Genomic DNA, 27,836 nt, shown 5'->3' on the forward strand with positions numbered 1-27,836 from the left:
GACTCTCAATTTTAATAGTTATAAGTCAACTGATTTACCGGTAGACGTTCGATTTCAAACAAGTTGACTAGGGGAAGTTTCAAGTCGACTAATAAGGTATCTGTAGGTAAACACTCTTCTTCTCATATTACATGCCACTATTGTGGCAATTTGGACATAAAGTATTTGCATGCAATTATGCCAAAAGTTATATTAGATAAAAATATATTTAGAAACCTAAATAGATACATGCATCTCCAATTACACTAGCTACTAACCATGAAGGACCCAAAAAGGTTTTGGGGTACCGTAAGCAAATTAATTTGTTTTGCATGAATTTTGAATCCATCCATAAAAATGGGTCAATGATATTCGCATAATGACTGGTCAAGGAACATGCTTAAAGATGCTTCAAAGTTTAAACATATTCTATAGAGGATGAATGAACTATTACACATAATGATAAAGCTTAAATGATTGGAATCACTAAAGGTTATTCAAGTTCCTTCGGAGGCTTTATAAGATGATACGTATCTAGTAACATTTTTCTTTGGTTAAGCATTATATGGTATATACAACTACATATTGCTTGACTCGACTAGCTACATTATACTACTATTATGTTTGATGTTTGATCTTATCTTAGAGATTTCGAATAGCACAAATTTATATCTTGCATGAACCATATCATTTGTATAAGCATTAGCTTAAGCAAGCATGCATGCATTCCTTTCGTGTCATTATGATCTTAAGATATTTTTTAAAGAGATTTAATTCTGATGATAATTCTCTTGGTGAGAGTATCAATACTTCTTTCAAATTCAAGAAGGTTGTTTAAGCTTAAGGCCAATAACTTATGCACATGTGGAGACACCCGACCGTTCCTAAGACTCAAAAGTTTAGAAGGTACATGTATATGTTTCTATTGATGTTTATTCATACTTTTGCTTAGGCTATATTCCTTAATAAGAAAATGATGCATTTGAAATGATCGTAGTTGTGAGTTATAACATTTGTTCGACATTTATTTTGCATCATACATGATATCTCACATATTTAGTTTGGCGGCGGAATTGAAAGCAGAGTTAAAAAGAAAGCATTATTTTTGCATAAATTGTCATCAATGGCTTATATATGCTTTAATATTTTTCATTGGATCTTATCTTGAATGAAATTCTGTCTGAGCTATGGGAAGGAAGAAAAATTAATTTTTGGTTATTTTATTTCCTTTGGTTGCAACTGTCTTGGTAAGACTCTAGATATATTCCTTATTCATCACTACTTACTATTTTATGAAATTCATAATATTAGTTGTAGAGAAATCTCAACATGCGCGTTTTCTTTACACTAATACTTTTTTGAGCAGGTTGTGAATAAGGATTGTGAACTTGCAGTGGATGGCTTGAAATAAACTGCTAGTGACACATCTATACTAGTTGACTAGATAGTCATGAAGAAGCAATAAGCGATGAATGTTGGATTCTAGCAATGCAAGATTTATTGAACGAAGCTGAAAGAATCAAAAGTATGAAAATCTAGTACCAAGTAAAGGATCTGGAATCATAGATATCCAACAAGAATCTTGGTGAAAATGGCAAGGTTGTAAGAAACAAAGTGTGACGACCCAAAGGGTCATCACCGGATTTTTCTCTTTTTCCGTGCTTCCGAGGCCTTGAAAACCTCACCTTTAGTTGCCTCGATTTACGTGCGTAGTCCGGGCGCGTAGCCGGAAAGATTATATGTTAAATTCTGTGAAAAATTTCAAAATATGGCTTTAAAATGATTAAAGTTGACTTCGGTCAATATTTTTGGTAAACGGAACTGGACCCATGATTTGACGGTCCCGGAGGGTCCGTAGAAAAATATGGGACTCGGGCATGTGCCCGGAGTCGAAATCCGAGGTCTAGAACCCGAGGAAAAGAATTTTTCTGTGAAATTATTTTTCTGGAATTATTAAGGAAAATAGAAATGAAAATTGATTAAAAGACTATGGTATCGGGCTCGTATTTTGGTTCCGACGCCCGAAACAAGTCTTAAATATGTGTTAAGCGCTTTCTGTAAAGTCTGGTCGAAATCGGACGTCATTTGACGTGTTTCGGACCTAAATATCTAATGTTTGAAGTTTATGAAGTTAGAATGAAAAATGATGATTTTGGGGTTTGATTCAATGATTTTAATGTTATTTTGGCGGTTTGATCGCTCGAGTTAGTTCGTAGGATGTTATTGAGTTAGTGTGTGTGTTTGGTTAGGAGCCCCGAGGGCTCGGGAGTGATTTGGAGGTGGTTCGGGGTGTTTTTGAACTTAGGAAAGTTGGCAGATTTTCTGCAATTTTTGCCCAGGTATTTTGTTCTTCGCGAACGCGGCCTTAGGCTCGCGTTTGCAGTGCTTTGTCGTTTCCCTCTTACGCGTTCGCGGCCCCCTTCCCGCGTTCGCGTAGTTCTATTCCCCCCTCCACCGCGTTCGCGTCCTAACCCCCTCGTATTCGCGTAGGCCTGCCCCTGGACCCCCCCAGTTTTCCTTCTTCGCGTTCGCATCTCCCCATCGCGAACGCGATGCCCCCAGTTCCTCTTCATCGCGAACGCGTCCCCTGTGTCGCGATCACGTAGGGTTAAATCCTTCAGTGATTTTTTTAAAACAGAACAGTAGCATACGGGATTTCTTCACTTTTTCTCACGAGCTCCCTTCTCCTTCAAGCCTTAGGACCCCATTGAAGCCTCCCTTCTTCAAGGTCACTTGGGTAAGTAATTCCCCACCTAATTCCTTCATTTTTCTTCATTAATTAGTGAATTCCTAGGCCTAAAACATGAAATCAAAGTAGAAATTAGGGGTTTTGGGTAGAGTTAGGGTTTTGAGAATTTTGGGTGATTCAACCTCAATTTGGGGTCGAATCTTAAAACAAATTGCATATTTGAACTCGTGGGGTTATGGGTGATTGGGCTTTGGTCCGAGCCTCGTGTTTGGACCATATGGGCCCGGTGTCGAATTTTGGTATTTTTGGAAGAATGCTAGGAAATTCATATCTAGGCTATGGGATGTTGCCATTGAGTCTTTATTGATATTATTGAATTAATTATGCCTAGATATCATTGTTTCGGAGTCGGATTGTAGAGGAAAGGCGGTATTTGAGAATTGATTGCTATTCTTTGGACCGAGGTAAGTGTTTGATGTAACTTTGGCTTGAGGGAATAGGATTAGAGTGTTGTTTGCTAATTGCTAAATGTTGAGTACGGTGTATATGCATGGTGACGAGTATCTATACACCGGTATCTACCATGACCGTGGGTCCTTGTATGTACTTATCCTGATATTGTTATGACTCTTCCATGTTAATGATGAATTCTATGCAATGTGAAGAGTATGAGGACTAATTATGAATTGTAAATTCTTTGGAGCGTTGGCTCGAACGATAAAAGGACTATTGAGTAAGAATGAAAGAAATAGAAAGAGATATGATTAATCCCTTGCCAGGATGGTTTGAGTATATTGATTATCTCCCTTGCCGGGATGTGAAAGTATTGTTGTTGCTCCCTTGCCGGGATTTAACTCTTAATTGTGTAATTCCCTTGCTGGGACATTTCTTATTATTTGTTTATCCCTTCGTCCCGTTTGGTTGTGATTACTTTTTGGGTGAGGAAGAGTGATAATGCACGAAGGGTCATTCCGTGCCATGTTTTGATTATATTTGCACGAAGGGTCATTCCGTGCCATGTTTTGATTATATTTGCACGAAGGGTCATTCCGTGCCATTATTTGAGAGTATGAGAGGGAAAGCATGAAGGTTGATGCCGTGCACTTTACTTGATTACTTTTGGTGAGGATGAGAGTAAAAGCATGAAGGTTGATGCCGTGCAACTGTTGACTTTCCTGCTCTCATTAATTATTGTTATTGCCCTGTTGCTTACTTAAATTGTTGACTTTATATCCGGACTGTATTTCCCCCCATAGTATGCTCCCCTCCCTCTTAACTGTTTAATTTCTTTGTTCTTTCCTTTTATTGCATATATATATATATATTGAACTGCACAGGTTGGTTTGGTAGTCCTGTCTAGCCTCGTCACTACTTCGCCGGGGTTAGGCCAGGCACTTACCAGCACATGGGGTCGGTTGTGCTGACGCTACACTTCTGTGCTCTTTTGCACAGATCACGGTACCGGAGTAGCTTTTGGACCACAGCAGTAGGATATTGATCGGGAGCTGACTTCAGTCCAGGGACTTACGAGGTAGCCTAGCTGGCGTTCGCAGGCCGGAGTCCCTTTCTATGTTTTCAGTTTGTTTTCATTGTACCGAGACAGACACTTATGTATTTCTATTCAGACTTGTTTGTAGCACTCTTCAGTAGTTCGTGAGATAGCGACACCAGTCTTGGGTAGAGAAATGTTAAACTTCCGCATTTTGGGTTTTTCAGTTATCTGTATTTTAAAGACTTTCGCTTTAATTTAAATGACTCGTTATATTTATATTGTTCTTGTTGAGGTGAAATCAGGGAATGTTTAAAAGGCTTGGCTTGCCTAGCTCCGATAGTAGGCGCCATCACGACTCCCGATGGTGGGAAATCCGAGTCGTGACACAAAGGTAGATTTAGCGCCCAAGGTTTCACACAACAAGAAGATTTCCCTCAGAATTTTCTATTTCAAAGTGCTTTTTGCAAAGTATTTTTAAGAAAATTAAAATAAGAAAATCTTGGAGTATCTATTTAAATAGTTTTACAACTGAAGGATCTTTTGTCTAGCATATCACCAGAACCGAAAGTTTTCTAACCCATACTTATGTGACTAATATTTGCTATATTTTTAAATATCTCTAGGTTATTGTATGACTACAGTTTTTCTTCAACTATGATTTTACAAGAGGCAAGTAGAACTGTATAATATTTTGAAAGGCATGATCTGGAGTCATAAGTACACTAACTCATGTTGATAATAATAGCATTATTTTTAACTCTAATGAAAAGTATGACAAGTATTTCTTAAGCTTATGGAAGGTGATCGTTTTCGAGATGAGCATGATAATCTTCACGCTCCAAATAATGTGAAGCAAGGAGAAAATTAGTAAGTCCACCAATCAAATAAAGTACCAAGGTATGACCGACTCTCTATTGCATCTTGATCATTACAAATACTTTAGTATGCCTGATCCCGTTAAGTTACTATATATTGCCAAGAAAGTATATTGAGATACTTGATTGACATTCAAGATTATGGTCTGTTGCATCCAAGAACTAACTATTTTGATCTAGTAGGATACTCTCAGTTACAATCCTTGCAGGTAACAAAGTGGATTGGAAACTGGCATAGAAATTTTAAATTCTCGTGTCACAAAAAAAGGAAAGGGCAAGAATCAATAGTTTTATCTAGCCAAGAGCAAATACTTCTCCGTGAGAAACTGCTGTAGACAATTTTTTAATGGAATATCACTAGAACAAAGTTCATAAAATTATGTCGTTAGATGTCTTGCGACAGAAGGTGATGTAAACTATGCCTTTTGAGGACGATGAATATCAACTTTCAGATATTTTCTCACATTGAGGAAAGGAGTTAGTATGGTAATGAGAAAGAATCGTGTATCCTTTCATGGTGGAAATGATATGTTACTCTCTTCACTATTTTATGCTTATCACATATGTTTCCAATATATGGTAGTATATATGAGGATCTAGTCGAAATATTTCAAAGTATTTTCTACCACTATATGTTCTTTTTAGTTTGAAATTGTTTCCTCAAATGTTTTCAAAAATTATTCTTGGCTAATTCAAAATAATTGAGTATTTGTGTGTACCTTGAATGATTTGCTGAGTTTAAGAGCTTTCAATTAGATTTAACTTCTCTTTCCACTTAAACTTTTTAAAGGCGATTATTATTACATGATTCTTTGTATAACTCCTTGGATACGTAGAAGTAAGTATTCTAGATTAATTATATGCATCTACACCTTCGTTGTGAATACTTTCTCGCATATCTCCTATATAATGGTTTCACACTTTTAATGATCACAAAGGGAGAGAGAATAGATGGTACACAACCTTCCTTGCAAATGTTAAAGAAAAGATGCATGAAGATAAGGGGAGCATAACTGAGGAACGTATAAAGTGAGGGGGAGCCTTTACTTGTTCCATCATTCATACATTGAAGAAATAACTTTGGGGAAGTAACAAGTCTATCTTAACTATCTCTTTAATGCGTTTCATTTGATATTCTTTGACAAAATTTTCGTGTTTTGTACTTAATGGTTTGCCATCATAAAAAATGGGGAGATTGTTAGCCCCAAGGTCTCATACACTAATTTTGATAATACCAAACCAATATAAGGCTTAATCAAAGAATATTTACTTGTGATAAATTTATTTTATTGGTACAAATTTATTATGGAAAGAAGATGGAAGAATGATGATAGATTCACTATAAAGCCGAGGAAGGAAATATCTAAAATGCACACTCTTTTATAGAGGATATTGTTGAGATTTATTGGGATGATTTACCTTGCTGGAAGAATTCAAAATATTTCAAAGAAGATAGGGAAGAGAATCCGTTGTGAGTCAAAGAAGAAAATAGTAATCATTTACTATCTCCAACGTGAGTACATGGAAAGCTATCAAGAAGATTGAAGTATGGCTTTAAATAAGAAATCAAGGAAGTTCAGTTATGACAAGATATATTTTAGACTCCATCAGTATGATTCCTATGCCATTCAAATTTTTTGGGATACAATTAAAGTCAATAAACTTGAATTGATTGAAGATCTTCAATAAAGAAGATATCCATCCAATAAGGCAAAAAGGAACTTACTGACAAATATTAAAGGAATATACAGAGGGACCAAATTTGCTATTAGCAACGGTCAAAATCGTAGGCATTATAAATAGGAGCAGCTCGGGAAGAAGAAAAGCACACAACCTTCTATCCAATTGTCTACCCAACTAAAAGTTCTTTATTTTACTCTTAAAAAGCATTGTAATTTACTTTTAGTAGATTCACTGTGTACACAAAATAGAGAAGAGAGACAGAAAAATATTGAAAAGGCAGTCTCCTGAGAGATTGTGTCATTGTTCGTTTCTTTGGTGCGCGAGTGAAACCCAACCATTGTTCGTTTTTGGTGAGCGAGTGAAAAGAAACATTGTAAACGTTGATGGTGAACGTTAAAAATTACACAAGTGGTACTTAACAAATCACAAAGAGCTCAAGAGATAATATCCTTGCAACCAAGGAGACCGGATTGGGATACCACATTGGTTCCAAACAAGTATAAAATTCCTGGTGTCATTTATTTTATTGCTCTCCTATTTTATCATACACCTTTACTGTTTGTTGTAATTAGTACTTGTTTAAATTGAAGTACTAACAATTTTTGTGCAGGCTGTCTCCACATTAGTCGACTAGGTCTGAAGAGTAGTCGACTAGAAATTAAAAAGACTACAATTCACTCCCCTCTTGTACTTTATATAGGGTCCATAGTACTTAACGCATAATTTAAAATTTTTTCGCATAGCCATAGACGATTGTCTATAAGGCTGAAGCTTGAGGTAGACGAGGTCGCCCTCATTTAGGACTCTGTCAGTCCTATTTTGGTATGCACAGAACTTCATGCGAGCCTGGGCCTGCACTAAATTTTTCTTGAGTTGCTGTAGCATTTGCTGCCTCTGTGCAATACATATACCCACCTGTGAGTGATGAACGAGGAAGATAAAACAATGGTATTTGGGGAGGGGCAAACCCATAAGGTGCCTGAAAAGGAGCAGTCTTTAGAGAACTGTGTTGGTTGGTGTTATACCACCACTCAGCCAATGGAAGCCATGTGACCCACTGTTTAGGTTCAGAGAATATCATAGACCTGAGGTACGATTGTAAGAATCGATTAAACATTTCAGTTTGACCATCCGTTTGTGGATGGTAAGCAATTGGCATTGTGAGTTTAGTGCCCAAATTCTTGAGCAACAATGGCCTTGTGAGTTTGTGAGTCTGTTGCCAAAAATGACTAGTGAACATAGGATCCTTGTCTGATACAATGGCCTTAGGAAGGCTATGAAGTTTGTAGATCTCCTTCAAAAAAGTATTAGCCACATCTTTGGCTGTATAAGAGTGCTTCAGGGCTATAAAATGACCATACTTAGTTGATCTGTCAACAATTACTAATATAGCATTCTTTTGGCTTGAAGAAGGAAGTCCTTCAATGAAATCCATGGCTATGTCTTGCCATGGAAACTCAGGAATAGGGAGAGGCTGTAGAAGCCTTGCAGGATGTACATTCTCAGTCTTAACTCTTTGGTAGGTATCACATTCAGACATCCATTTAAGTATATCAGCCTTCATATTAGGCCAGTAGAAGATAAATTGAACCTTTTTGTAAGTACTCTACTACCCAGAATGTCCTCCTAGAGGGGATAAATGTAAGGCTTCAAAGATCTTAAGCCTTAAGTTAGCTCCTCTGCCTACAAAAATCTTCTCTTCAAACTTGATGACTCCTTGAGTCAAAGTAAATTTAGGCTTAGCCCAGGTGTTGTAATTAGTTTAGTTATATGCTATAATCCTACATGATCATTCTCATAACTTATCTCTATCTCTTTCATCCATGTAAGTTCCATAGTAGAGATAGCATAGTTAGATCCCTCCTCTTGTCTTCTGGATAGAGCATCTCCTACTCTATTTTCAGTTCCCTTTTTATACTGTATCTCATAGTCCAACCCTAGTAACTTGGTCAGATTTTTCTGCTGCAATGCTGTTGTCACTCTTTGCTCCAGCAAATACTTCAGACTGTGATGATCAGTTCTGATAATAAAATGGCTCTGTTGTAATTAGTGTCTCCACCTATCAACAGCAGATAGTACAACCATATACTCCTTCTCATAAGTAGATATCCCATATGTCTAGGAGCCAGTGCTTTGCTAAAGAAGGCAATGGGTTTTCCTTCCTGCATCAATACGACCCATACCCTTATCAAAAACATCAGTCTCAATGATGAAAGGCTTAGTGAAGTCTGCTAACACCAGTACAGGAGCTATTGTCATGGCTTTCTTAAGCTGAAAGAATGCCTGTTCAGCTTCTTGATTCTATTGGAAGGCATTTTTCCTCAGCAGATTTGTTAGAGGCTTGATAATGACTCTATATGATTTGACAAATCTTTTATAGTATCCTGTCAGTCCTAGGATACCCCTTAGGGATTTACTTATTTGGGTATAGGCCAATTGGACATAGCCTCATTTTTGGAAGGATCAATTGATACCCCTTTGCCAGTTATGATGTGTCACATATAGTCTGTTTTATGTTGGCCAAAGGAACATTTGGACAGCTTAGAAAAGAGTTGTTCTGCTCTTAATGTTTCCAACACTTTTCTGAGATGAGTGACATGAGATGCCGTAGAGGGGCTGTAGACTAGTATGTCATCAAAAAATACTAGGAAAAACTTCCTCAAATAAGGTTTGAACACATGATTCATTGAGGACTGGAAAGTGGCAGGGTGCAGTGGTCAAGCCAAAGGGAACGACTCAAAACTCTTAGTGTCCCAAGTGAGTTCTAAATGCTGTTTTGCAGATATCATCCTCCCCCATTCTAATTTGATGATAGCCTACCCTTAAGTCAATCTTAGAATATACACTTGACCTACACAGTTCATCCATTAGGTCATCTATTAGAGGAATTGGAAATTTTTCTTTGATGGTCATGTTATTTAGTTCCCTATAGTCAATAAAAAAATCTCCAACTTCTATCTTCTTAACTAGTAGGACAGAGGAAGAGAAAGAGGAATGACTGGGTTGTATTAGGCCATTATGTAATATTTCATTAACCTGCTTCTCTATCCCATTTTTTTGGAAAAATTATACCTGTATGGTCTTATGCTAACTGGGTTTGCATATGATTTCAGGGGAATGTGGTGATCATGATTCCTCCTAGGAGGTAGGGATGTAGGCTCAGCAAATACATCAGAAAATTACTGGATGACTGTGCTAATATCTGCAGGTATATCTCCTTCTTTTTGTTCTTCTGGAGCTGAAATAACAAACAAGTGAGCCCATACTGTCTTCCCTTTCTTCAGTAACTGTTTCACCCTATATGCAAACATACTTTTTAGCTCCCCATGACTGTAGATGCCTTTCAATTCCATCGTTTTTCCTTTTTGAGTCACTTCAACCTTGTATTCTATAGAATCTAGAAGTACAGGATTGTGTCTTTTCGTCCAATCACCTCTCAGAATTATTTTTTCCCCTCTTAATCTGATCAATCTCACTGAATCTTCAAACTCTACTCCTTGAATTATCCATTTGAATATGGAGCGTGTGTGATGACTCATCACATGATTCTCATTGGCTACAGTAACCCTCATAGGTGAGGTCTCCTTAATTACTCACCCCATCTTCTTGGTAGTCTCTATATCTAAAAACTATGGGTACTGCCTGAGTCTAACAAGATAGACGTGTTGTTCTTCTTGGATTCACCTCTCAATTTAATGGTATTAGGGACTTTAGTACCTGATAAGGCATTTAGGATGATTTCCTCATCAACTACTACTTCTTCCTGTAAGTCTAGGGCTGTTTCTTCAATCCCTGCTTCTCCTGGCTCGACTATTTCTTCAATCCCTACTTCCCCTAGCTCTTCTGCATTTGGAACAGTGGTTGCAGAGATGGCATTCAACTGTCTTTGTTTGCATTGGTGCTCTGCTTGATATTTATACCCACACTTGTAGCAAAGTCCTTGGGCTCTCCTGCTTTCAAACAGTACCCTGATTACTTAGTGAATTATTAGGAACCCTAGTGGTCTGAGAAGAGTAACTTGTAGCTGAGCCCTTATTCCTCTGTAATCTTTCCTTCTTATTCAAGGATTCCAACAGATTCTCATGATGCCTAGCCTTCTCCACAGCTTTACTGAAGAAATATGGGTCTAACATTTTTATTGAATGCCTAATTTCTTCCTTCAGTCCTTCAGTGAAAAACTCTAAGAAGAATTCTTCTGGTATTGTAGGATTCCTGATCAACACCCAAGCCTTCAAGTCTTCAAATTCTTCCAAGTATTCATTAACAATTCCCTTTTATTCTATGTTTTTAAATTCACCAATGAGGTTCAATTTACTGTTAGCTGCACCTTCAAATCTATTACAGATTTTTGTAGTAAAATCTGCCCACTAACTATGGCTTTACTAACATGGTAGGAGAAGAACCAAGATTTAGCCTTACCATTAAGGTGAAGAACAACTTCTTCCAGTTTCAGCTGTGGATCTGTGATGTGATTGTAGTGAAAGTACATCTCACGTTTGCGGAACCAGGCATATGGATATACTCATACAAAATATGGAATTTCCCACCTCGAATGAGAGAGATTCTCTTGTGATCGACCCAAAGAAGATTCATCATTTCCCCCAGCTCGTGGTAGATTACCAGACCCCATAATTTGCAGACCTTCAATCGATGCACTTCCCAAAATTCCTCATTGCGGGGAAATGATCTTCACCATTAGCTTGTAAATTCTTTTAACCTAAATCTTCAATTCTCGAATCATTTGACAACATGTAGCTCTATAATTGTGCTTCTAACTTTTTAACTGAATCGTCATTAGATTTAGACTTTGTTTCTGCCCCTGTCATCGTGAATTTGGCCAGGAAATTGCTTTGTTACCAATTGTAATGGACTTGCCAAATTGAAATGTAAAATATGGAATTGTTCAAGAAATGAACGAACAAAGCTTTTTTATTTATCTCATCAACTCAAATACAATGGAAATTACAAATTGTACTGAATTAATCTGCAAGCTCCATTGATGAATTCAACTTCAAAAGAATTAAGAGGATAAGAGAAGAGAAGAATAAGAGAAGAGAAGGGAGTGATGTGAGAGAGAATTGAGAAGGAAGAAATAATACCGATCAAAAACTGATTCTGTCGGACCCCGTCTAACTTCTGCACCGTTGGATCTAAAGCATCTAGGCTGTTGATCTCTTATTAACTATCATCTCCCGCTGCCACGTGTCTCCTTGTATCTACTCTTATTTACCCTAATTCTTCGCATTTCTTTTGTCTTCAGACAGCCGTCCCCAAACCTAACAATATAGTTACCTGAATTTTTTTAAGAAGAATACGCACGTGCTCATTTGCTTGGCATCAAAAACTTGCTTTACAATCAAAGTGATTTCATTAGCCATAAAGAAAGACCTCAATATATTTTGGGATCAGCCCCTAAATTTAAACCTAAACAGTCGCCCACTCAATCGGTTAAATAAAAATAGCCAGCGAATATAGTATTATATTTATATAATTTATGTATAACTAGTACATAATTTATGTACATTGACTAAAAAAGATAGATAGCAAATTTGATCGGTGATTTGTGTAAGTTAATATATGAGAGGAGCATTAATGATTAATATTCAATTTAGAAGAGCTCGAAAAAGTAAAAAGACTAAAACATGATTGGGCAAAATATATCCCATCTACAGGGCATATGTCCACCGAGAGTTGCCCCATTAATTGTTGATCACCCGTTAAGAGCTTTAATCACAAAGGACGATTCTCAAGGTTGCTTGTAGTAAACATTGTTTTTCCATAAATAACCCAAAATGAAGTTAAACCTGTATTTCACTATTAACTGCATTATTATGATTAACATAGATCATATACCTTGTAAGTTATAAATTATAAGTTCGTAGTACTTAAAAACTATTTAGAAGAATACTTGTAAATTCATTTATCATATTATTTTATTTGTATTTCAATACATTCAAAACACAAATTCCAGTAAATTTTTTATTTTAATTCCCAGAGTTTGTGCACTTGGGAGGACTTGTTCAAATTTGTCGGTATTCCAAAACCCAAATCACACTTCAGATTTTGCAATATCGTTTTCTTCGTAATACAAAAGGCAAAACACCTGATCTTATGGTAATTGAGATTAAAGACAACTTAATATTCTATGAAATAAGTTATGCTTAATGCCATGTATCTGAAAAAAGTATCTACTCTTACTCTCTTTACTCCAGAGTTATAAAGAAATGTATCTCTAGGAAATCTTCAAATAATACCTCACCTTTCACATAAAAATGAATGTTAGTACTACTTCTAGTGTATTCACTTCGCGGACTTCTCAGCTAAATTTTAGATTAACTTTTTGGTAATTGGTAAGGTCAATAATTTGTGGTAATATTAACTTCTAAATTTTTTCATATTGTTTAAATTGCACGTTAAAGGAGACAAGAATCTATTAAACGTATTTGAGGGTCCAAAGAAATTCCTTAAATTTCAAGTACTAGTAAGGACAAGAACGAAGAACTTGAAGATCGAGGTCAAAAGATTCAAAGTTATTTAAATTTCTTTGTCTTCTTTTGTTTTTTATTGTCTCCTGTCAAATCACACGGTTATATCCGTAAGACCCTAAGTGAAGTTCAAGTTCAACATTCCTTCCCTAGGAATTCCCGTTTCTCTTTCAAAACTACAATATATTATTACTAGTGGTAAACTCCAAAATTCTATATTCACACAACTTCCTTAAAAAAGAAAAATGGAAAAGTAGCCCATTTTGTAAACCTAGAAACCTATATAACTAGCAGAAGGAAACACAAATTTAGTAAAACATAACAAAACAGCCAAAAGAAAAAAAAAAAAACCTAATTAGGGTTAATTTCAAAATTCAGAAGTGTTCAAAAATAAGAAAAAAAAAATGCAGCGTGCACTAGTTGGGAACTTATTGCAACGCCAGGTTCAAATCAGCAGAAACCAAATCACCAAAAAAGTGATTAGATCACAATTACCATGCGATGTTTTTATCAACCACAGAGGAAACGACACAAAGAGAACGATAGCTTCATTACTATATGATCATCTTACACGTTTAAGGATTGGATCATTTTTAGACAACAAGAACATGAAGCCAGGTGATAAATTGTTTGAGAAAATTGACAGTGCCATAAAAGAATGCAAAGTTGGAGTTGCTGTGTTTTCTCCACGTTATTGTGATTCTTACTTTTGCCTTCACGAATTGGCTCTCTTTGTCGAATCAAAGAAGAAGGTGATTCCCATATTTTGTGACGTTAAGCCTTCTCAGCTTCGTGCTGAGAACAAGCCAAATCTTCCACTTCGACCCGAAGAAATTGTGAGATTTAATTTAGAGTAAGCATAGAAATCCAATCACTAGGATTATTAACTAATAAGGATTGTGAGTATTGAAAAAAAGTTCTGAATCTGGGGGAACACTTCACTATATATTAATATGTTGGAACCCCCTTTATATTATTAAAATAATATAATAATATAATTTTTAATAAAGGGTCGGTCTTCTCCTATGTCGTGTCAAATTCGCATCGAAAAAAAGAGATTTGTCCTCTCCTATAAAGAAATCAAAAAATAATTGTTTCGTAAAATCTCGTCTAATACTAATATCTAATCACTAACAATCTAAAATCTAATAAAANATATATATATATATATATATATATATATATATATATATATATATATTGGTAGTGTCTAGATTTTTTACGCTATTAATATATTATAACTTGCATGTCGTAGTTACATGTTAGGTATATTTTTACTAGGCTACCAACTAATGCTATGATAGTAATCATGATCTACGTACTACTACTAGCGATTACCTGATAAGTGGCATTATTGTTAATACCGTGAACCCACATATATAACTTAAAGTCTTAAATTTTATACCATGCTAATAAGGTGTGTATATAGGTTTAAACTATTTTACGAAATATATTAATCACTTAAGGAGAGTTAAGTATGTATCTTGGTGTCTTGTATACATATTATGTACGTAGTAATTAATTTCTTTTCATCTGCCTCTTACATTTGGACCATTTAACTTGTTTGTAGGAATTGGTCGGATGTAGTGACAAAAGCTGCTGATGTTGTCATTGAGAGCTTGATAGAGATTGAGGACGAGCAAACCAGAAATCAAACTACTCATATAGTTTTCTGATCGATGTCTTAATTTCGTGATACAATGACAATAAAGATCATGACTATACCATAACCTTACCATGTCCACACACGAAAAAAAAAAAAAGGAAGAACAAAAAAAACTAACTTGTAATTCTGGTTTTGAATAAGTAATCAATTTCGTGTTCTAGCAATGAATTTTAGTGATTTACTCACCCTTGTTATTTGTAGTATAATTAACAAGCAGAGATATTTTTGGTGTAACATGTCTAGCATATGTAGTATAGTTTCCGTTGGCATTATGTGACAGGGAGGCTGAATTAACTTTGTGATAATTTATTTATTGTTATCAAGTTTGTTCAAGTGTAAAGTTCATCCAATAAAATTCCTTTAATGTTTTCCTTGTTTCTTTACGTCATTTTCCTCTTTCTTGTATTAGTTCAAGATACGATTTTATTTTCTGCATTTGTAAAACAACCTCCTATACTCTCTATTTTCCCCTATTACGTGGACTAATGAAAAGGTTATTTTAGGTTACATTATCAAAATATTTTTTGGAATTTTTTCCCCTTAAATAAATGATTTTTTAACGTAAAATATGGTTACAAATAGATTTGGAAACCAAATCCAGAAGGTCGTTTGTTTTCAGAAATAATCCAAACCCAAGAAATCAGAAAAAACGTTTCTAGCCCAAAAGCAACTCCTAGCCCATGGCAAGTTTGGTTTACAATACGACCTTATTTTTTGAATTTTAGGTTCTCGCGCTTTTATTGGAAAAAAGGCCAGATTTTCCCTATATACTTTGCTAAATAGTGTACATTAGTTAGAGCTGTTAAAATGGGCCAGCCCAACCCGACCTAGCCCAAGCCTCGTGGGCTTTTAAATTTGGTGGGCTAGGTCGAGCCGTCCTGCCACTTAAATGGGCCTTAAAATAGCCAGCCCAACTCAGCCCTAATAGGGCTGCGGGCTAGGGCACCGACCCTTCAATTTTTTTTAGAATTTTTTTTCTTCAAATCTTTAAATATTTCTTCGTGACATAGTCTCTTAATCATATGAACGACAGTTTAGAGCATACAAGAATCTCGATATTTAACAAGGAATCTGGTAATTGAAATGTAAATTTTCTATATCTTTAGCTCTTCTTTATTAACGTTACTTGAATTTTTTTTAATACTTTTCTTTCACCTTACTCAGGTTCAGGAATTGCTTCAATAAGTTTATATGTTGAGGTTCTTTAATTTAGGTTTAACATCATTTGCTGATTTCATCATTATAGTCCCATAAAACTTTTAAAATTCATGAAATTTGTTAGTGTTGTCAATTTTCTTTGGGTATTAAAACTTGACCTTTTTCTATACTGAAGAGCAATTTAATTATTAGTAATATATTAAAGTAACCGATTTGATCATTGGCCACTTAAAGTAATATTTTCTTTTGAAAAAAAAAAATTATTGGACACTTAAATCTTTCCTAGTTCGTTGATAATTAAACGAAAAAAAACTATTCTTGTCATACTACATGCATATCAAAAATCTGAATTCTAGTTGTATGGAAGGGTAAATGAGCAATCTAAGTTTGGGGATTATAGTTAGCAGGTATTTTAGTTCTTACTTCTGTAAATATTAAATAAACTTAAAAATTAATTTTTAGCCCACAGGCTGGCCCTGCAGCCCAACCTCGATCAAGCTTCAAGGGCCAGCAGGCTGACTTGGACCAGACTTATAAGCCTCAGATTTAAAAACGTTAAAATTCCAATCTAACCCTACCCAAATAGCATGCTGGGTTAGACTGGCTAGTGAGGCCAAGCCTATTTGTACGGCTCTACATTCTGTTATACTTTTCATCTAAATACTCCCCTACCCTTATCAAAATAAACAAAAATGCCATGTCCTAATGACTGTCCACTGTGACACTCCAGACCCTCAAAATTATACGTTTGTTATTTTCTTATTGGATATTATGTAACTAAGTACTCTTAATTTTGAGACAATTTCCACTTGTGGGTCCCACTTCCCCTTTAACTTTCTTTCCATCCTCCATTTTTTTCTTGTTTCACCTGCACATCTCCTCCCTCGACACACCCGATACTCTTTATTTTCTTTACACTATGGTTCCTTGTGTTATATATAATTCTAGGTACTAACGCTTTCTTGATTTATTAGTTTATTTTTCAATCCCATTATGAATGACACAATTGAGAAATAGATGAAAGCTTCACTAATTGAAGTACGTGTTTTAGCTTCAATTTATTTTGTTTGTTGTTTTATCGGCCCAAAATTCCTCCGAAGGAGTCGTGATGGCACCTAATCTTTAAAACTAGGTAAACCTAACACATACTGAATGATAATGAATTCTACTAGAAGCTATTGAGCATGAACCAGAAACTTCTAAATAAACCAATAGTCTCAACATGATATAAGCCTTTCTAGAAGTAATTATACATGACGAATACATCACTGTTCCAGATTAATAGGAAACAATGGAAATAAATATAACAGAAGGTGACTTAGGGGCCTGCGAACGTCCGACAGGTATACCTTGAAGTCTCTAGCCGCACTGGCATAAGTCTCAAAACCAACTCTGTCACGACCCGGAATTCTCACCATCGAGACCGTGATGGCGCCTAAAATCACACTTGCTAGGCAAGCCTACGTTAGAGTATTACCAAACAATTTCCTTTACGATTCAATGAATAAAAGTGAACAAGTTAAAAACAAGTGATCATAATTGCGGAAGTAAGTAAATAACCTCTTCATATATAAATACTATAGCCAATATTGTCACTATTACTACCCAGAATCCGGTGTCACAACTCACGAACATACTAGAATTTTCTGCAAACATTGGTCTGAAGGAAATTACAACTGTTTTGAAACGAAAGAAAACATAAATGCAGAAATGTAGAAGGGGACGCCAGGGCCGGCGGACGCCTGCAGGACTACCTTGGGTCTCTAAACTGAGTAACCAGAAGCCAATCTCTCAATCAGCCACTACCGGCTCCGAAATATGCACAGAAAGTGCAGAGTGCAGTATCAGTACAACCAACCCCATGTACTGATAAGTGTCGAGCCTAACCTCGACGAGGTGGTGACGAGGCTACGGCGGGGCAATTACAATATAACCTGTATATAATATGTAATAAAGCGGAAAGAAGTAATGAAACAGTAACTTGCAAGGACGAATACAGAACTCAAGTATCTTGTCAGTACCCAGCTATAATGTCACGACCCCAGTTCGCCCTCCTTGAACTGTCGTGACAGCACCTAGTCACTATGACTAGGTAAGCCTAACAAGTGTGGAAAAACAATAGAACCCTTGCGGAAATTATAACTTAAACCAAGATTTGAAAAAAAAAAAGAAACGAAATGCAAGGATGCCACTCGGCACATACAACACAATATCTCAACTTCTACAAATACTATCCCAAAACCCGGAAACTCACGGGAACACAAGCTAAAAGGAATACAGTAAAGTGCTCTAATCTCCAGAAATGTCTTACATCAATAGTACGATAGAAGGGTTAACACTACAGATAGAGTAAAGAAGGAGACTCTTCGATCTGCGGACGCGGCAGATGTACCTCGAAGTCTCCGAAATGCTCCCTGCCTCAAGGATGATACGCCTGAGTAGAGGTACCTGGATCTGCACATGAAAAACATGCGCAGAAAGGGCATGAGTACACCACATCGGTACTCAGTAGGAGCCTAGCCTAACCGAGGTTGGGTAGTGACGAGGAAGGTCAGGGCCCTACTGAGGTTAAATAAGATACAAGTTTAATAGTGTGAAATGACAGTGTAATTAAATAACACATGATATAAAGGACAAAAATAACTATTACAAAGGCAAGCAAAACACAGTAAAAGAACATAACTCAGCTCCGAGATAACAACTGAGGGTCTCCCAGGATACCGTCCTGTAGTCCCCAAATATAAATACCATGTCCAGTGGATCTCCCGGGTGCAGTCCCGTAGTCCAACTCATAAAGTGCAGAGGGATCTCCCGTAATGCAATTCCGTAGTCCCAAAGTAAACATACAGGGGAGCTCCCGGGATACCGTCCCGTAGTCCCAAAATAAAGTGCAGGGGGATCTCCCGGAATATCATTCCGTAGTCCCAAAGTAAATACGCAGCAACAACAGAACTCAATCCAATCAATTTCACATCAAAGTGAAGCAGGTAATCCTAACCTAGCATGGTTCACGTAGTACAATTAAGGCAGTTAAGACAGATAAAGCAATTTAGTCAAGTAGACATGCTTCTCTAAGCTACATCAGATTTAAATATCCAAACAGTGTAAGCAAGGAAAGGAGGAACACAATTCAAGGCTATTTTTAAAGAAAAACCGAATTTCCAACAATTAGCACAAGTGCGCGCTCGTCACCTCACGCACGAGGCATTTCAATTACCACAATATCAATCCTAAGGGGAAAAGTCCCCCATACAAGGTTAGACAAGCCACTTACCTCGAACCGGCTCCAAAATCAACTCAAAACCACACGTTTGCCACGAGTATCCAACTCCAAATGGCCCAAATCTATTCAATTCAATTACATATCGTAAATAACATCTCAAACAACTGATTCTACGATTTAATTCAAAGCGAAGACGCGAAATTCGGTAAAATGACCAAAACGCCCCTCAGGCCAACATCTCGGTATCGGGTGAAATTAACATTTTCAGAACTCTCGTACTCTTACGAGTCTAACCATATAAAAATCTCCCAAATTGGATGTCAAAAATCCACTCAAAGCTCAATAATTCGGTCTATGAAGTTTTATCAATTTTTCATTCAAAATCCGAAATTAAAGGAGGAATTCACGCTTAGATTAGTGGGTTACAAGCAAAAAGGAGTTTAGAATCGTTACCCAATCAATGTCTCTGAAAAACCCTCGAAATCTCGCTCAAATCCGAGCTCTCAAGCTTGAGTTTTGGTAAAAATGGCTAAACCCTCGTTTTTGAAATGTTATATCTGCCCAGGTACTTAATACATCGCGAACGCGGAGAAAGTCTCACGTTCGCGAAGAAGAAAAGGCTGCTAAAAATATGCTTTGCGAACGCGGAAGCTAGCTCGCAAACATCGCAAAGCTACACGAACGTGATAGTAGGCATGCGAACGCGATGAGGAAAATAGCCATAGCCCTCAGCGCCAAATAACTCTATGCGAACGCGGGGGCTCGGCTGCGAACGCGATGAAGGAAAATGCCAAAGCTTCGCGAACGCGGGAGTATTGAATGCAAACGCGAAGAGGTAACTGGTCCTCCTCCAAGATTACTCTACGCGAACGCGTGGAGGAGGACGCGATCGCGAAGAAGAAAAGGGTCTGCAACAACTGAAGAAAATTCTGCAATTTTTAACAACTCCAAAATGCCCTGTTGAGCATCCGAAACACACCCGAGGCCCCCGGGGCCTCAACCAAACCTACGGACATATCCCATAACATCTTTTAAACTTGTACCAATCCTTAAACCACCTAAAACAACGTCGGAAACTCGAATTAATCAAGGATTTAAGCCTAAGAACTTCAAATTCCCTCAAAATACGCTTTCGATCAAAAACCTAACCAAAACACGTTCGAATGACCTGAAATTTTGCACACACATCCCAAATGACATGACGGAGCTACTGCAACTTTTGGAATTCCATTCCGACCCTCGGATCAAAATCTCACTATCGGACCGGAAACTTCAAAATCCAACTTTCGGCATTTCAAGCCTAAATTAGCTACGGACCTCAAAAACACATTCCGAACACGCCCCCAACCCCGAAATCACCTAATGAAGCTAACAGAACCATTGGATTTCCGTTCCGAGGCCGTCTTCAGACTGTTCCGACTATGGTCAGTTTTCCAACACTTAAGCTCTCATTTAGGGACTAAGTGTCCCAAAACTCTCCGAAACTCAAAACCGAACGTCCCGGCAAATAAAATTAGAAAAAATAAACTTGGGGAAAGCAGTTAATAGGGGATCGGGGCGTAAATTCCTAAAACGACCGGCCGGATCGTTACATCCTCCCACACTTAAACATTCGTTCTTCCTCGAACGAGCACAAAGACATACTTGAGGTAGTGATAAGATGAGGGTACTGGCTGCGCATATCCTGCTCGGTCTCCCAGGTCGCCTTCTTGACCGGCTGACCCCGCCACTGAACCTTCACGAACGCAATGTTCTTGACCTCAGCTTCCTGACCTGCCTGTCCAATATTGCCACTGGCTCCTCAACATAAGATAGATCCTTCTCCAACTGGGCTGAGCTGAAATCCAACACGTGCGACGGATCACCGTGATACCTCCGGAGCATCGAAACATGAAATACCGGATGAACCCATGCCAGGCTGGGAGGTAAGGCAAGCTCATAGGCAACCTCCCTAACTCGCCTCAATATCTCAAAAGGGTCAATAAACCTCGGACTCAACTTCCCTTTCTTCCCAAATCTCATAACGCCTTTCATAGGCGAAACCCGAAGCAGAACCCGCTCTCCAACCATGTAGGAAACATCACGAACCTTTCGATCCGCGTAACTCTTCTGTCTGGACGGGGCTGTACGGAGTCTATCCTGAATCACCTTGACTCTTTCCAAAGCATCCTGAACCAAATCTGTACGAAGTCCATGGTGATCCGCTCCCACTTCCACTCTGGATCTCTATCTGCTGAAGCAATCCACCCGGTCTCTGGTGCTCATACTTCACCTGCTGAAAATTAAGGCACCGAGCTATGAACCCAACTATATCCTTCTTCATCCGTCTCCACCAGTAGTGCTGCCTCAAATCCTGATACATCTTCGCGGCACCCGAATGAATGGAATACCGCGAACTGTGGGCTTCCTCTAGAATCAACTCTCGAAGCCCATCGACATTGGGTACACAAACTCGACCCTGCATCCTCAATACTCCGTCATCACCAATGGTCACATCTCGAGCATCGCCATGTAACACCTTGTCCTTGAGGACAAGCAAATGAGGGTCATCATACTGCCGCTCCCTGATATGATCAAACAAGGAAGACCGAGAGACCACACAAGCTAGAACCCGGCTGGGCTCCGAAAGATCCAATCTCACAAACTGGCTGGCTAGGGCCTAAACATCCATCGCCATAGGCCTCTCTGCTGCTGGTAAATAAGCCAAACTCCCCAAACTCTCTGCCCGGCGGCTCAAAGCATCAGCCACCACATTGGCCTTGCTCGGGTGATACAAGACAGTGATGTCATAATCCTTCAGCAACTCTAGCCATCTCCTCTGACGCAAATTAAGATCCTTCTACTTGAACAGATGCTGCAAACTCCGGTGATTAGAATATATATCACAAGGCACACCGTACAAGTAGTGATGCCAAATCTTCAAGGCATGAACAATGGCAGCTAACTCAAGATAATGGACAAGATAATTCTTCTCATGTATCTTCAACTGTCTGGACGCGTAGGCAATCACCCTACCTTCCTGCATCAATACCGCTCCAAGGCCAACTCTCGAGGCATCACAATAGACAGTATAAGACCCCGAACCGGTAGGCAATATCAAAATTGGGGCTGTAGTCAGGGCTGTCTTGATCTTCTGAAAGCTCGCCTCACACTCCTCTGTCCACTGAAATGGAGCACCCTTCTAGGTCAATCTAGTCATAGGGGCTGCAATCGATGAAAACCCCTCCACAAATCGACGGTAGTAGCCCGCCAAGCCAAGAAAACTGCGAATCTCTGTAGCTGAAGATGGTCTGGGCCAATTCTGCACTGCCTCTACCTTCTTCGGATCCACTCGAATGCCCTCACTCGATACCACGTGACCCAAGAATGCCACGAAATCCAACCAAAACTCACACTTTGAAAACTTTGCATATAATTTCTTTTCCCTCAGAGTCTGAAGTACTGTCCTCAGGTTCTGCTCGTGATCTTCCCGACTTCGGAATACACCAGAATATCATCAATAAAGACAATGACAAAAGAGTCAAGATATGGCCGGAATACACTGTGCATCAGATGCATGAAGGCTGCTGGGGCATTGGTCAGCCCAAAAGACATAACAAGGAACTCGTAATGACCATACCGAGTCCTTAAGGCAGTCTTCGGGATATCTGGCTCCCGAATCTTCAACTGATGGTAACCTGAGCACAAATCAATCTTAGAAAACACCTGTGCGCCCTGAAGCTGGTCAAACAGATCATCAATACGAGGTAAAGCATAACGGTTCTTCATTGTAACCTTGTTCAACTGGCGGTAATCAATACACATGCGCATCGACCCATCCTTCTTCTTTACAAATAACACAGGAGCACCCAAGGTGATACACTGGGCCGAATAAAACCCTTATCAAGTAATTCCTGCAATTGCTCCTTCAACTCTTCAACTCAGGAGGAGCCATACGGTACGGAGGGATAGAGATGGGCTGAGTGCCCGGCAACAGATCAATGCCAAAATCAATGTCCCTATCAGGTGGCATGCCCGGAAGATCAGCTGGAAACACATCAAGGAAATCCCGTACTACTGGGACTGAATCAACAGAAGGAGTATCCATACTGGCATCTCTCACATAAGCTAATTACGCATCACAACCTTTCTCAACCATACGCTGAGCCTTAAGGAAAGAAATAACTCTACTGGGAGTGTGACCTAAGGCACCCCTCCACTCAATACGCGGTACACCTGGCATGGCCAGCGTCACGGTTTTGGCGTGACAATCAAGAATAGCATAATGGGGCGACAACTAGTCCATGCCCTAAATAATATCAAAATCAACCATACTGAGCAATAATAAGTCAGCTCTGGTCTCAAAACCACCAAGAATAACCAAACATGACCGGTAAACACGGTCCACAACAAGAGAATCTCCCACAGGAGTAGACACATAAACTGGGGAACTCAAAGAATCCTGAGGTACCCCCAAATGCAGAGAAAAATATGAAGACATATAAGAGTAAGTGGAGCCTGGATCGAATAGAACCGATGCATCTCTGTGACAAACCAAGATAGTACCTGTGATGACAGAATCGGAGGCGGCGGCCTCAGTACGGCCTGGAAGGGCATAATATCTGGCTTGGCCTCCCCCTCGAGGGAGACCTCTACCTCCCCGACCTCCACCTCTGGCTGGCTGGGCCGGTGGAGTGGCAGCTGGTGCTGGAACCATAGCCTGAGAGCTTTGTGAGACCTGCTGTGGCTGAGGGGTCTGCGGAGGTGCACCCCTCCTAAGTCTGGGGCAATCCCTCACCATATGGCATGTGTCACCACACTCGAAACAATCTCTGGGAGGACGTGGCGGCTGTGACTGGCTCGGGCCAGGTCTGCTGGACTGACCACTGGAAGCACCCCGTGCAGGAGGCGCACTAGAGACTGGAGGTGCATAATAAGGCTCCTAAGGCCTAGGTGGAGCTGGAACACCACTGGCTGCTGGAAGAGCTAAATGAACGGGGCAGCCCATATGACCCCTACCATGACGACCTGCAGCTGGGGCACGGGCACCAGAATAATGGCCCGACTCTCGAGACCTCTTGGCCTCCCTCTCCTCTCTGTCCCTAGCATGCATACCCTCAATCCTCCTAGCAATGCTCACCACCTGCTGNGGTCTAAGAACTTTTCCCCAAAATTTCTACCAAAATTTCGAAATTAAAGGATGAATTTAAGTGAAGATTCATGGAATTTAGCTAAACCGAGTAAGAATCACTTACCCAAGTCGCCCAGGTCGAAAATCCCTTCAAAAATCGTGATCTCCCGAGCTCCCAAGTCCAAAATATGAGTTATGGCCTAAACCCTCGATGTTGGGTTTTAAATTTTGCCCAGGTCATTTGTGCATCGCGAACGCGAAAGGACAATCGCGTTCGCGAAGAAGGAACTGAAGCTGCCAAGAAAAAGGCCATCGCAAACGCGGGATAAAGAACGCGAACACGGAGAGTAAAAAGCAGGGGCTTACGCGAACGCGGAGGCTCTGATGCGAACGCGAAGAAGAAAATAGTCACAGCCCCTCAGCGCCAAGTTCTACTATGCGAACGCGAGAGGTTGGGTGCAAACACGAAGGAGGGAATAGACTTCCGCGATCGCGAACCAACTAATGCGATCGCGAAGAAAAAATTGATCACCCTCTGGAATTACTCTACGCGAACGTGGAGGAAGGGTCGTGAACGCGATGAAGGAAACCAGATACCAGATTTTTCTGCAATTCAACAAGTTCCAAAAATGATCCGTTGAGCATCCGAAACACACCCGAGGCCCTCGGGACCTCAACCAAACCTGCCAACCAATCCTAAAACATCATTCAAACTTGTTCCAACCTTCGGAACGCCCAAAACGACATCAAAACACCTATTTTTCATCGGATTCAAGCTTAAAAATTCCAAAACTCTAAAAACACACTTTCGATCAAAAAGTCTATCAAACCTCATCCGAATGACCTGAAATTTTGCACACACGTCACATTAAACACTACGGAGCTACTCCAACTTCCGGAATTCCATTCCGACCCTCGGATCAAAATCTCACTATCGGACCGGAAACTTCAAAAATTCAACTTTCGGCATTTCAAGCCTAAATTAGCTACGGACCTCCAAAATACAATCCAAACATGCTCCTAACCCCAAAATCACCCAACGCAACTAACGAAACCATCGGATTTCCATTCCGAGGCCGTCTTCACATTGTTCCGACTACGGTCAATTTTCTAACACCTAAGCTCTCATTTAGGGACTAAGTGTCCCAAAACTCTCCGAAACTCAAAATTGAACATCCCGACAAATCAAAAATAGCAGAAATAAACTTGGGGAAAATAGTTAATAGGGGATCGGGGCGTAAATTCCAAAAATGACCGGCCGGATCGTTACATCCTCCCACACTTAAACATTCGTTCGTCCTCGAACGAGCACAAAGACATACTTGAGGTAGTGATAAGATGAGGGTACTGGCTGCGCATATCCTGCTCGGTCTCCCAGGTCGCCTCCTCGACCGGCTGACCTCGCCACTGAACCTTCACGGATACAATGTTCTTTGACCTCAGCTTCCTAACCTGCCTGTCCAATATTGCCACTGGCTCCTCAACATAAGATAGATCCTTCTCCAACTGGGCTGAGCTGAAATCCAACACGTGCGACGGATCACCGTGATACCTTCGGAGCATAGAAACATGAAATACCGGGTGAACTCCTGCCAAGCTGGGAGGTAAAGCAAGCTCGTAAGCAACCTCCCCAACACGCCTCAATATCTCAAAGGGGCCTATAAACCTCGGACTCAACTTCCCCTTCTTCCCAAATCTCATAACGCCTTTCATAGGCGAAACCCAAAGCATAACCCGCTCTCCACCCATGTAGGAAACATCACGAACCTTCCGGCATGCGTAACTCTTCTATCTGGACTGGGCTGTACGGAGTCTATCCTGAATTACCTTGACTCTCTCCAAGGCATCCTGAACCAAATCTGAGCCCAATAATCTGGCCTCACCTGGCTCGAACCAACCCACTGGAGATCTACATCGCCTACCATATAAGGCCTCGTACGGTGCCATCTGAATGCTGGACTGATAGCTGTTGTTGTAGGCAAACTCCGCCAATGGCAAGAACTGATCCCAAGAACCTCCAAACTTAATCACACACGCACGGAGCATATCCTCAAGAATCTGAATAGTGCGCTCGGACTACCTGTCCGTCTGAGGGTGAAATGTTGTGCTCAACTCCACCTGAGTGCCTAACTCTTGCTGTACGGCTCTCCAGAACCGCAATGTGAACTACCTCTGTGTGAAATGATGGAAATTGGAATACCATGCAGACGGACAATTTCCTGGATATAAATCTCTGCCAACAGCTCTGAGGAATAGGTAGTACACACAGGGATGAAATGCACGGACTTGGTCAGCTGATCCACAATAACCCAAATGGCATCGAACTTCCTCAAAGTCCGTGGGAGTCCAGATACGAAGTCCATGGTGATCCGCTTCCACTTCCACTCCGGAATCTCTATCTGCTGCAACAATCCACCCGGTCTCTGGTGCTCATACTTCACCTGCTGACAATTAAGGCACCGAGCTACAAACCCAACTATATCCTTCTTCATCCGCCTCCACCAGTAGTGCTGCCTCAAATCCTGATACATCTTCGCGGCACCCGAATGAATGGAATACCGCGAACTATGGGCCTCATCTAGAATCAACTCCCGAAGCCCATCGACATTGGGTACACAAACTCGACCCTGCATCCTCAATACTCCGTCATCACCAATGGTCACATCTCGAGCATCGCCATGTAACACCTTGTCCTTGAGGACAAGCAAATGAGGGTCATCAAACTGCCGCTCCCTGATATGATCAAACAAGGAAGACCGAGAGACCACACAAGCTAGAACCCGGCTGGGCTCCGAAAGATCCAATCTCACAAACTGGCTGGCTAGGGCCTGAACATCCATCGCCATAGGCCTTTATGATGCTGGTAAATAAGCCAAACTCCCCAAACTCTCTGCCCGGCGGCTCAAAGCATCGGCCACCACATTGGCCTTGCCCGGGTGATACAAGATAGTGATGTCATAATCCTTCAGCAGCTCTAGCCATCTCCTCTAACGCAAATTAAGGTCCTTCTGCTTGAACAGATGCTGCAAGCTCCGATGGTCAGTATAAATCTCACAGGGAACCCCGTATAAATAATGGCGCCAAATCTTTAGGGCACAAACAATGGCAGCTAACTCAAGGTCGTGAATAGGGTAGTTCTTCTTATGCATCTTCAACTATCTGGACGCGTATGCAATCACCCTACCGTCCTACATCAACACCGCTCCGAGGCCAACCCTCGAGGCATCACAATAGACTGTATAAGACCCGAACCGGTAGGCAATATCAAAACTGGGGCTGTAGTCAGGGCTGTCTTGAGCTTCTGAAAGCTCGCCTCACACTCGTCCGTCCACTAGAACGGAGCACCCTTCTGGGTCAGTCTGGTCATAGGTGCTGCAATAGATGAAAACCCCTGAACAAATCGATGGTAATAACCTGCCAAGCCAAGAAAACTACGAATCTCTGTAGCTGAGGATGGTCTGGGCCAATTCTGCACG

At 40.0% G+C, this 27,836-nt stretch overlaps 1 protein-coding gene across 1 annotated transcript; it reads left to right on the forward strand.

The window, feature by feature from the left end:
* LOC109229975 (disease resistance protein RLM3-like) lies at positions 13,608-14,879 on the forward strand. Its single transcript, XM_019395520.1, has 2 exons — positions 13,608-14,056; positions 14,774-14,879. Exons 1-2 carry the CDS (start codon positions 13,608-13,610, stop codon positions 14,877-14,879), a joined length of 555 nt encoding a protein of 184 aa, XP_019251065.1.

This window comes from Nicotiana attenuata, chromosome 7, assembly GCF_001879085.1.
Source record: "Nicotiana attenuata strain UT chromosome 7, NIATTr2, whole genome shotgun sequence".
Classification (NCBI taxonomy): domain Eukaryota; kingdom Viridiplantae; phylum Streptophyta; class Magnoliopsida; order Solanales; family Solanaceae; genus Nicotiana; species Nicotiana attenuata.

What these genes read in the sequence shown, in the direction of transcription:
- LOC109229975 (XM_019395520.1), top strand. Translation starts at nt 13,608, where the DNA reads ATGCAGCGTGCACTAGTTGGGAACTTATTGCAACGCCAGGTTCAAATC. An exon ending in ATTGTGAGATTTAATTTAGA is followed by an intron (nt 14,057 to 14,773) that starts GTAAGCATAGAA and finishes ACTTGTTTGTAG; the next exon opens with GAATTGGTCGGATGTAGTGA.